General features: G+C 35.6%; 1 protein-coding gene across 5 annotated transcripts in view; it reads left to right on the plus strand.

Moving 5' to 3' along the window:
* NR3C2 (nuclear receptor subfamily 3 group C member 2) overlaps positions 1–12350 on the plus strand; it is a 389957-nt gene that overhangs the window by 255842 nt on the left and 121765 nt on the right. For all 5 annotated transcript variants that reach the window (XM_074229160.1, XM_074229161.1, XM_074229158.1 and 2 more), the window contains exon 4: positions 11436–11552. In XM_074229160.1, the coding sequence (XP_074085261.1) occupies positions 11436–11552 (117 nt within the window). The remainder of the gene's footprint in view (positions 1–11435; positions 11553–12350) is intronic.

Raw genomic sequence — 12350 nt, forward strand, 5'->3', positions numbered from 1 at the left:
TTTTTAGACAACCTTTAACTCATTTAAAATATCCTCTTGATTTTTTCTCAGCCTTAGAATGTAGAAGCTAGAAGGAACTTCACAGATTATTATTTAGGCCTATATTTTGACAATGGGGAAATTGAGTTCCAAAGAAACCTCAATCAGGTTACTGAGTAACAGAGCCAGAGAGGTCTCAGGACTCCGTTTCTTATTCTGGAGTTACAGTCCTGGGACCCATCTCCTTATCTTCACATCTGGTATGTCATGATTTCCTCATTGTTCTAGTTGGCCTCTGGTGGTCTAAGCATCTCATGACTGTCTTTTTTAATAGTAGTGACTTGAATTTCCTTAGATAGCTGAGGTCTTGGTACAGTGAAGTACAATATTCTACAACATTAAACTAGTGACTACCATCTAATGTTCTAGGACTTAACTGTTTCCACCTGAAAATTTTTCCTTGTTCCTTGATGTTTTTCCTTGTTGCATACCATATTAAATATTTCCAAGGTTAAATACCTTAGTGACTTCTTGCCTTGGTGAAATATTTTCTTTTCCTTGTACTCTTGAATACAGGAATACTTAATTATCATGGCTTACTTTTTCAACTTAAATTTTAGCAGTTCAAAAGGTATCGAAATAAACAACACCACTTTATAACAACAAGAAGGTCCATATGTAAATTCTATTTTTACTCACTCAGAACTTTCTAAGAGGAAAAATAAATTTGTTGACTTCTAAAATGAATCTTGAGATCATTAAAAAACCTGATTGCCAAAAATATTTTGTTCAAAGTAAAGCAATGTATACCTCCAAAGGATGTATTTTTCATGTCAAAAGCTCACTCGTAAACCTCAGCAGCAGGAGATCATTGTTCATTACTTTTATTATGGGCAGACTGGACTGGTTTAAACTGAGCAGAGGAAGTTAATTATCAAATGTTTTAGTTGGCTCTAATAATGAATAACTACTTCATGTCAGAGACTCACTTACTAGATGTGCAATATTCTTGGTAACGGGGTGCAGGAGGTGGGTGTTGGGATGTGGAGGATGGCAAATTGTCCATCAGAATCTGCACTGCAGAATTCAACAGGACTGCCTTCATCTGTTCCCCAGGTTGTTCTAACCAGTTCAAGAGCAGTTAAACAAGGTTATGTAATTGGCATGTGATGCAGCCCAAAATAGGGACGGCAAACATAGGCTGCTGTTGCTGGGCAGTTGTCAACTATTTTAAAAAAAAAAACTTTTTGCTGCACAACAAATGGACCTTTAAAAACGAAAAGGGAATATAAATTAATTTTAAAAGGTTTGGGAAAAATCTTTCCTTACTCTGGAAAATGAGCAGTTCTTTTAGAAACAAGAATGTTTGTGCCATACTTTAATCGTAGACCTACTTAAGTATCTTATGGACAACCTATTAAAAGAAAGACCAGCAACAACATCAACATTTGAATCCTTTCTAAAAAGCAGACCCCCCCATTTATAAGAATTATTTGGAGTGATTTTTCATTTTTATTTATTTTTTTAACAAGGCAAGGGATTAAGTGACTTGTCCAAGGTCATACAGCTAGGTAGTAATAATAATTAAGTTCTGAGACCGTTGTTAAACCCTCCTGACTCCAGGGCAGGTGTTCTAACCACTGTACCACCTAGCTGACCCAATTTTGGGTTTTGATATTAACATGTGTCATAATTAATATATGATGAATTTCACAAAATTCACAGAATTTCATTTAGATAGCATTAGCTCATAAAACCTTAAATGTCATTAGCATGTTTTTCATTTAACATCTTATAAAACAGAGATCTGGGAAAATAATTACAATTCACAAAGCCTAGTAACCATGAAAGTAAGACTTTAGATGACAGTTGATAAGATATAATGCTTAAAATTCTTTGGCAAGGTTATTCCAGGAGGAAAGAAAACAATAGAGTCTTTTTTAACAGGGAAAAAAAGAAAAGGCAAGAAAGGTGACTTCATATCACCAATAGGCATGAGCCCTAATGTTTTAGGCTTCCTCAGTTCCTGGGGTCATAACATTTCTCTGGGTCATTAAAGTTTCAGGAACTTCAGTAATAGGGAGCTAGCTCCAGGATTTTTGATTCCACAAGTACCTGGGCAACCAACCAATCAATGAGTCAAGGTTTTGTTAAGTTCCTGAGAATAAAATAAGTTGCTGAGAATAAAAATATTCAGAAGATCCCTACCTTCAAGTAACTTTTACTCTACTGCTTTTAGGAGACACATATATGAGATCAGGATTTCTGTGTCTCAGGTTGAAGTCAAAGCCGGGAGCTGAATCATAAACAAAATACCTGAACAAGAATATTCATAAAGATATCCTTAACATCCATCATCTGTTTTTTAGAAATAAGGAACTCAGTGCCTTAGAAGGCAACCCATTTTACTTTTGGATACTCTCATGGTTCAGAAACTTTTCCTCATATTGAGTAGGACTCTCTGAATGAGATTTCTACAATTGCTCCCTATTATTCTTTGTTATGCCCTCAGATAATCTCATTTCTCTACTAGATTGATTTTCCTCCATTCTTCTGACTTCCTGGCTTTTTCTCCCTTCCAAATGAAAGGCTTTCTCTAGGTCTCAATATTAAGCCATCTATTCTTTTTTTTCCCCTCCCTATACTCTCTTCCCCAAATTGTTTGGATAGGGGCTACAACCATTGTTATGTGTATCAGATGTTAGTAAAATGGGTCTAGATTTGCATCTCTCGGTTTAGAGACCTATTTATGTACATTTATGTGCACATAGACTTCTTTTTTTTATTTTTAAAATTTATTTATTTATTTTGAATTTTACAGTTTTTCCTCTTAATCTTGCTTCCTCCCCCCATCTCCCACAGAGGCAGTCTGTTAGTCTTTTTTTGTTTTGTTTTGTTTATTTTGCAAGGCAAAGGGGGTTAAGTGGCTTGCCCAAGGCCACACAGCTAGGTAATGATTAAGTGTCTGAGGTTGGATTTGAATTCAGGTACTCCTGACTCCAGGGCAGTGCTCTATCCACTGTACCACCTAGCAGCCCCTAATCTGTGAGTCTTTACATTGTTTCCATGGTATACATGGATCAAAACTGAATGTGTTGAGAGAGAAATCATCTTTAAGGAAAAAAATAAAATATAAGAGATAGCAAAATTAAATAAGATTAGTTTCTTTAAATTAAAGGTAATAAATAATAGTCTTTGGTCTTAGTTTAAACTCCACGATCCTTTCTCTGGATACAGATGGTATTCTCCATTGCAGATACCCCCAAATTGTGCCTGATTGTTGCGCTAATGGAATAAGCAAGTTCATTAAGGTTGATCATCATCCCCATGTTGCTCTTAGGGTGTACAATATTCTTCTGGTTCTGCCTATCTCACTCAGTATTAGTTCATGCAGATTCTTCCAGGCTTCCCTGAATTCCCATCCCTCCTGGTTTCTAGTAGTATTCCATCATATACCTATACCACAGTTTGTTAAGCCATTCCCCAGTTCATGAACATTCAATCAATTTCCAATTCTTTGCCACCACAAACTGTGGTGCTGTGAATATTTTTGTTCAAGTGATGTTTTTAACCTTTCTCATGATTTTTTCAGGGTATAGACCTAGTAGTGGTATTGCATAATTCCAGTTTGCTCTCCAGAAATGCTGGATGAGTTCACAGCTCCCCCAATATATTAGTGCCCCAGATTTCCCACATCCCTTCCAACATTGATCCTTATCCTTTTTGGTCATATTGGCCAGTCTGAGAGGGCACATAGACTTCTAAAGTTTGATTTGGGTCACACACATCCATGTTGAATGCAAGTGCAAATCACTAAAGTTCCAGAACCGTGCCTTATGATAGCTTGGAAGTGACACAGGTTCTCCAAATTGATATCACTCACCTAGAAAGCCCAGTCTAGTCCTGCCAGACAGGAGGATACTCAGCAACAGTTTGTGTGTCTATCATCTAAGAACCTGTCCACCTAAAGTTTGTTAGGAATAATAATAATAATAATAATAATACATATCATTCTCTAATCTATAGAAAGTTTATGACCTGAAGATATGTTGAGAGTTCCCTCTCCAATAAAATCCTGCTTTTTAAAAAAAGAACCAACCAGAAGGGTTGGAGCATTTGAATGAAGGTAAAGTTTTGTGGATGTTATTAATTTTGGAATCCGAAGGACTAGATTAAATTTTACACTTTATTTCTGTATCACCATGGACAATTTGGTCATTCTCTTTGATATTGTTCCTTGGCCACTAGAATGGAGTTTAGGGATACTTATAAGTATAACTAGTATTATATGCAGCACTTCAAAAATTTAAAGATATCTCATTTGGTCCTCACAACAACCCTAAGAAGTAGTAGATGCTTTTATTATTTATACTTTACAGAGGAAGAAACTCAGTCAGGAATGGTTGGTTGACTTGTCCATGATCACACAGTTATCAAGAGTCTGAGGCTCAATTTGAACTCTGGTTTTACTGACTCCAAGTCCAATGCACTTCCCACTGAGTCCTACCTAGCTACTTCAATTCTATGGTTTGAATAATTGTGTTATTTATACTGATGGGCTGTAATTTAGCATAATGGTAACTGCATTCCTCCTCCCCCCTTTTTAAAAAGAATTGGTTTTAAGTAATTTAATGTATATATATATTCCTTGATTTTGGTATAAATAGAATTTTCTTTGAACTTTTCTGAATGAGAAAATATGTAAACTATTTCAAAGTTGCATTGTTTGTTATCTTATTCTAAATTTATTTTTCCTAATTATTATTATTTTTCATATTTCCACAGGACAATCATATCCTTAGACTCCCCTCCCCACTATTTTTTCCCCTGAAAATTTTTTATGTGAACCTGAATCTCCTTGGGCAAAATATCTTGGCCCTGAGTGTGAGGTGTTGTTCTGGTTGTATTGCTTTGCCAGTTGGATAGTCTTTTCTGCCACCAACTTCTGACTCTTTTTCTGACGCCAACTTCTGACATCTTTTTCAGAAAGAACCCATAGAACCTGCAGGAAGCCCTGTTAGTACTGCCTCCTTGAAGTCTTGTCAGTTATTTAATAAGGATTTAGCTCCTAAGTAAGTGCTGTGGTATGCAATGGGGATACAAAGAGACAAAAGATGACTCCTACCTTTAAGTAGCTTAGTAACTCTTGGGGAGACCACCTGCAAATAAATATATGCAAAGTAAGCTCTCTATAAAAATAAATAAGAAATAATAGAGGGGAAGCACTAAAATTAAGAGGCATTGGGATAGGCTTCCTTTTCAAAAAAGTGGTATTTTGATTGGGACTGAAAGGAAGCCAGGGAGGTTAGTAATATGAGGAGGAGGAGGAAGAGTACTGTAGACCTGGGGGACAATCTGAGAAAATGCCCAGAGCCAAACAATAGAGGCTCTATCTAATGGATACTATAATAATCAAAGATCATTTGGTAGGAGGAGTAAACTGTAAGAAGACTGGAAAGGTAGGAAGAAGTTGGGTTAGGAAGGGCTTGAAATACCAAATAGAGGATTCTATATTTTTATTATAGAGGTGATTGGGAATTACTGGAGTTTATTGAGAAGAGGAGTGGGGTATGGCATAGTCAGACCTGCATTTTAGGATAGTCTCTTTGATGACTAATGGAAGATCTATTGGAGTGGGAAAGAGACTTAAAGACAGGCAGGTAGACTTCCCACCACCTCTCCCCACCCCCACATTAATTCCCCAGTGCACTGAGTACTGTAGGTATGAGTTGTGGTAGATGTCCTGCACAAGAGTAGTGGCAGAATCAGAGGAGAGTACGGAACATATTTGAGAGATGTTGTAAGATGAAATCCACAGACCTTGGCAGCAAACTGAATATGGAGACTGAGAGATAATGAGGAGTCCAAGAGGTCACTTAAGTTGCAAACCTGAGAAATGGGGAGGATGGTGGTCTCCTCCACAGCAATAGAGAAGTTAGGAGCAGGAAAGGTTTTAGGAGCAAAAGATGAGTTCTGTTTTAGGCATACTGATTTAAGATGACTATTGAACATCCAGTTTGAGATTTCTGAAAAGCAGTTAACGGTATTGAAGTCAGCAGAGACAGTAGAACAGGAAAGATATGTTTCAAAATCATCAGCTTAGATGATAATTAAATCCAAGAAAGCTGATGAGATCATCAAACATAGTTGAGAGATAAAAGAGAAGCATATTCAGGATAGAATCTTATGGGTAGGACCTAGAAGAGGATTCAGCAGAGAAGACTTGAGAAGAGTCATCTAATAGATAGGAGAGCAAGAAGAGATCTTTATTCTGGGGTCTATCATCTCCCAAGCAGCAGAATCCTAAATCCAGTTGTCAAGCTATTTTTCTCTTCTTGAATTTCTCAAGTCTAGAAGACTGAGGTTCAGGAAGCCATGCATTTGAATTTTTTTTCTACTTCAAGACAAAATCAGTCACTTTTCCTATAGTTAATTCCTTCTTCCACTGCACAGCATTTCTAATATTGGGGCTGGGATAGAAGGGATTCTTTTCCCCCACCCCCTATCTTCCATAGCACTATGCAAAAGACACAAGGGAAATGATGAAGCATAGGTCCTCAAGAGCTAATTCCTTTCTCCATGACTGACTCTCAAAAGTGAGACCATTCTTTTTTTTGATGAACCACTTGAGCGTCTTCAGAAAACCTTTCCTGATCTTGCCATCTGCTAGCATCCTTCCTTTCTTAACGACCTTGTATATATTCTAAATATATTTATTTATGTACATATATTCTTTCCAAATAGACTGGGAATTCCTTAAGAGACGTATTTCACTAATATGGAAATAGTTTAACTTGATTGTACATGTTTATCTTTTATTACATTACTTGCTGTTATGAAGAGAAGGAAGGGAAGAAGAAAAATGTTGAATTCAAATCTTACAAAAATTAATGTCAAAAACTACCTTTACATGTAATAGGAAAAAAAATAAAATTTAAAAAATATGTATTGTTTTATTATCTGTATATCCAAAAGCCTGAAGAATAGATGTTCTTTCTCCTGGCTTTTTTTTCTGGGTTTTGTGGGTTGGATTTCTGTTAAGAGGTTTGTTTCATATGATAGATGGGGGAAGATCAGAAGACTTTAGAACTGTGCCTGTCTTCTCTCTGCCATCTTGACCAGAAGTCCCCCAAAGCCTGAAGAGTAGCTAGCATATAGTAGGTGCTTGATAAATGCTTGCTGATTGAGTGATTATATCATTTGATCCTCATAATAATTCTAAGAGGAAGATGATACTTATAAATTCATTCCACTTTATAGGTGAGAAAACTGAAATTTAACTTAAAGGATAAGTGATGTAATCAGCACAGAAATAGGAAATGACAAACCATGCTGGTGTCTTTATCAAGGAAACCCCAACATGGATTAATAAAAACAGACAGAAAAAAGGACTCAATCCTAAATGCCTTACTCTAAATGTAGCATTCGATCCACTTTTTAGCATGACTTAGTATACATAATACTATCTGAAGAACTGGAATTTTGTAAAAGGTGAGTAACAAAAACTAGAAGTCCAATAAGCATTTTAAGTGAAAAGCACAGTCTAATATTTTACCTTAAAAACACTATAGATCTATCAGCTATCAGCAGTAAATCACCAGAATAAGACAAGTTAAACTCATGAGCCATCTGTGTTGGTTTTTAGCAAAAGTATGGGGGGGGGGGGGAATCAAACATGATACGGGTAAACTCCTATTACACTCTCATTACCATGCTGAAGGATTTTTATACATCAGAGGTGAGGCCAATTAGTTCAGCTATCTAGAGAAAGAAAAATGCCAATGAGGTTCTGATTATAGAATCAGCTCCTCTGTATGTCAGATAACTCTACGTTATTCTATATTCACAAATGATATCTCTTCCCTTATCAATTTCATAGATTTAGACCATTGGTCAAAAAGAGGAAGAAGCTAGAGAGTTTGTATGAATCAGTACACTGCTATCAAAATTGCTAAACCACTACAGAAAACACATTCCATTCCCAACTTGGGACAGGTGGTCAGTATCCTAAAAATGCAAAATAGAAAGCCTCCTAAATTGTTTTAATCAAAATATACCCCATTAAGTAGACTACACATACATACCCCCCCACATGTATTTACACATATACATTTATTGCTATTTTCACATTTTTTATTTAATGAAGCTATAAAATGATGAATCTTCATACTCTGGTAGATTTTCCAAGTGTACCACTAAATTCCTGCATTGGTTACTCAGCTCTCTGGGATTTGCAGTTCTTCTCAATTGAGGAAGAGCATGAATAACAGTCTTAGAGAAGACAATGAGGTAGAATTGTGAAGGATGGCTGGGTGAGGATCTCAAGGGAAGGAGTATCTTATCCTCTGCTCTGTACTGCCCCAGTATTTCTCCTTCTGCCACCTTTCTCCTCTTACCTCCTTTTGTACTCGGAAGCTTCTTAGTACTGTTGTCTCTTCTGGAAAGGAAGTTATTTTTGATTGTTCTATGAATCCATTCACCATTCTCTTTTCCCAGACCAAATCTCCCTTCCCTGACCACAAGTCCCTTATATGTGTTGTTCCATAAGCTTCTTGAGGTCAGGGGCAGTCTCATTTTTGTAGTTATACACCTCACACTATTAGGAACTTAATAAATCAAGACAAGTGAAGAAGCATTTATTGAATGTGTACTGTGTGCAGACACTGTGCTAAGCACTAGGAAAGCAAATACAAGGAAAAAAAGAAAGCCCTTGTCTTCAGGGAGCTTGCTTTCTAATTGAGGAGCATATTACATCAGAAAAGGGAGTAGGATGAAGGTATCAATCAGGAAGGGCTTGGTAGAGAAGGTCCTATGGAGATGAGTCAGCAGTACAGTCTGGGGAAGAATGAATGGTTTCTCATTTATTCACTTATCCCTTCAGGCTTTGCAGGGTTAAAAAAACAGCTAGATTTAATAGTCACATACAATGGGCATAAATAAAAAGCCACAAGAAGACATACAGTTGATTGCAAGCTCTCAATAGAAACCAGCAGTCTGATCTGACTACCAAAAAAAGTCAACAAGGTGATATCCCATTCTAATCATATCTTAGAGTATCTTGTTTAACAGATTGCCACTTTTTTAATGGTGACAAGTACAAAGAAATAACAACTAAGTAAGGAAACATGTAACCATTTCTTATGATTTATCAGTGGTTGAAAGTACTCAGAATGTTTAATCTGTAGAAGTGAATATTTGAGGGGTCCATGTATTCAGAGAACTGAAGGATTAATACTAGCTCTGTATAGATCCAGAGAACAGAAAAAGGACCAGTGAACTGCATTACTTGGTCCTGAGGTCTTTGCTTTTGTTTGCTTTTAAATCTTAGACTCTTTAATTCAGTCCTTATAGCTTCTGTGACTTAGCTCTACTTCTTATCAAAGGTACAAGCAATACCTAATATAAATGTGTTAAAATTTTACACTTTATCCTGTAGGTCCTTGACATTCTGAAATATATTCTAATGTGAGAGATAACAGCATGTGGAGAGTTACAGCTCTAAGTCAGATGGAAAAAATCCTTTGGTCCTTAGGGTTCACTGGCAAAGCAGATGTTAATGGGTCTTTAATGTCATTCCCACTGATAATTTTCTGATGTTTAACTATTTAAGAGAGTAAAGGGCTTTAATGGCAAGAACTTTCATTTCTTTGCCTGTCAGGCACAGTTTACATCTCCATTGGGACAGTGCACCAGTATGATAGACTCAGGCATTGAGTTGGAAGCATGACTATTCCCAAGGCTTTTGGATTTAGGATCTTGGATTATGTCCATTGGAATCTTAAGGATGATGATAGTCAAGGTGGAAGTGGTGGTTTGACTTGCCAGGAAAATACTACCTGCTATTGGATGAGGATGCTGAAACCCAGACAAGTAATTAGGTAGTAGTGAGAGTCCTCTGATTACCACCAACTACTCTTTCCACTGGACCATGTTTCATTTCAATTGTACAAATTTAAAAATTTTTTAAATAACTATAAAATGAATACATATACCATTTTATATAATAGAATTAGAACTTTATGTTGATAGAGAATCTGAACAAATATTTTGTGGTAACCTATTTTTTTTAATTTTACAATTTTTTCCCCCATTCTAGCTTCTCTCCCCCCACCCCTCACAGAAGGCAGTCTGATAGATTTTACATTGTTTCCTTGCTATGCACTGAAAAAAAATTGAATTTGTTGAGAGAATAATCATATCCTTAAGGAAAAAATAAAATATAAGATATAGCAAACTTACTTAATACATAAGATAACTTTTTTATTTGGTCTTTGTTTAAACTTCACAATTCTTTCTTTGGATACAGATGGTATTCTCCATATCCTAAAATTGCCCCTGAATATTGAACTGATGAACTGAGCAGGTCCATTAAGATTGATCATCACCCCCATGTAGCTGTTATGCTATACAATGTTCTTCTGGTCCTGCTCATCTCATTCAGCTCAGTTCATGCAAATCTTTCCAGGCTTCTCTGAAATCCCATCCCTCTTTGGTTTCCAATGGAACATAATAATAGTGTTCCATAATATACATATGCCATGGCTTGTTTAGCTATTCCCCAATTGATGGGCGTCCCCTCAGTTTCCAATTCATTGTCACCACAAACAGGGCTGCTATGAATATTTTTGTACAAGTGATGTTTTTTATCTTTTCTCATGATCTGTTCAGGGTATAGACCCAGTAGTGGTATTGCTGGATCAAAGGGTAGGCACATTTTTATTACCCTTTGGGCCATAATTCCAAATTGCTCTCCAGAAAGGTTGGATGAGTTCACAGCTCCATCAGCAATGTATTAGTGTTTTGGTAGCCTTAAAGAGTCAATATAATTTTCCTGGAATTCCAACTTTAAGAATCTTGGTGTCATCTATATCTGAGTTACATAATAGGTAAGAATTATTACTACTCGTATTATCACTAAAACTGAAATGTTTGAAGTCTTCTCTTGTCATATACTATTATGATTTTTTCAAATAAATTAATAATGATGATGATAGAATTTTTAAAGTCCTTTATGATTTGCAAAGCACTTTACAAATAGCATGTCTTTCATCTTACCAACTACCATTGGTACTACTATTATTATTTACGTTTTACAAATGAGGAAACTGAAGCAGACAGGAGTCCTTGTCCAGGGTTACAGAGCTAATAAGTCTGGATTTGAACTTGGGTTTTCCTCTCTCCAGTACTTGTGTCCTAAGCCCTGGATCACCAAAGATGCCTTGCAGATCACATTATGGGAGAAAATGGTCATCCTTCTACTGTTAGTTGTGCTTATTTTAGAAAGAGTTTTCAGGAAATAAGATAATATCTAATGGAAAGGAATTTTCATAATTTGAGTTGAATTGTTTTCTAATTAAAAGTGGGAATCAAATTTTCTTTTTTGGAATCATATGTTTTCAATTGACTTAATGGAAACTTTTAAAATTGATTTTCATGATTTTTTTTTCTTAATTCAGGGCAACACAATTACTTATGTGCTGGAAGAAATGATTGTATTATTGACAAAATTCGAAGGAAGAATTGTCCTGCTTGCAGACTTCAGAAATGTCTACAAGCTGGAATGAACTTAGGTGGTGAGTATCAACAGTTGTACTTTTTAATTTTAGAAAGAAAAATGAATAATAATTATCTAATGCTTCTAAGTGCTTTACATCTAAGATGCCAAAAAATACACCAAGATTAAATAATTCCTTTTAAATTCTCAATTATTTGGAGGAAATAGATCTTTTATGTTTTGAAAAAATGTGTAGAGTGAGGGTTTAGTATAAATGATTGACAGTATTAAGATGTTTTGCTCAGTAATATGAATACTAAACTTAATTTTTAACTCATATGGTCTGCGTTAAGCTACTAAGTTTTTAAAGTGCACACAGATTGTAGAAACACAAACACACATATAGCACAAAATCTCTACAATGCTTAAAACATATTTTAATTTTTCAAATTGTATCAGTGGCAGTTATAATGTACAGGTTGATTTTTAACTTGCATCTACAGTAAGCTATAAGTAGAATTTGGATTAATGTTTGATTTAAAATTCATATAATTTAATGTTGGTTGTTGTGCATGGCTTAGGTTTTGTGGTTTGGGTAACAGGTTTTACTAGAAAGGGTTTCATTTGACTCTTATTAAAAGAGAAGAGTGGGAAATGAGCTACACAGAAATTAATTTCTGGGAAAGTATTTTTTTCGTCCCTGTAATAGTCTGCCCATTTTTAGTTCAAACATTTACTAGGTATAAAATTTTGTTTTTCTTTTTTAAATCATCCTGTAATTATAGAATTTAGAGCTGAAGAGGAACTTTAAATATTATTTATTCCAATCTACTCATCTTAAAAATGGGAAAAAATGGTTGAGTGAAAGATGAAGCTG

The sequence above is a fragment of the Macrotis lagotis genome, chromosome 3, assembly GCF_037893015.1.
Source record: "Macrotis lagotis isolate mMagLag1 chromosome 3, bilby.v1.9.chrom.fasta, whole genome shotgun sequence".
NCBI classification, from domain to species: Eukaryota; Metazoa; Chordata; class Mammalia; order Peramelemorphia; family Peramelidae; genus Macrotis; species Macrotis lagotis.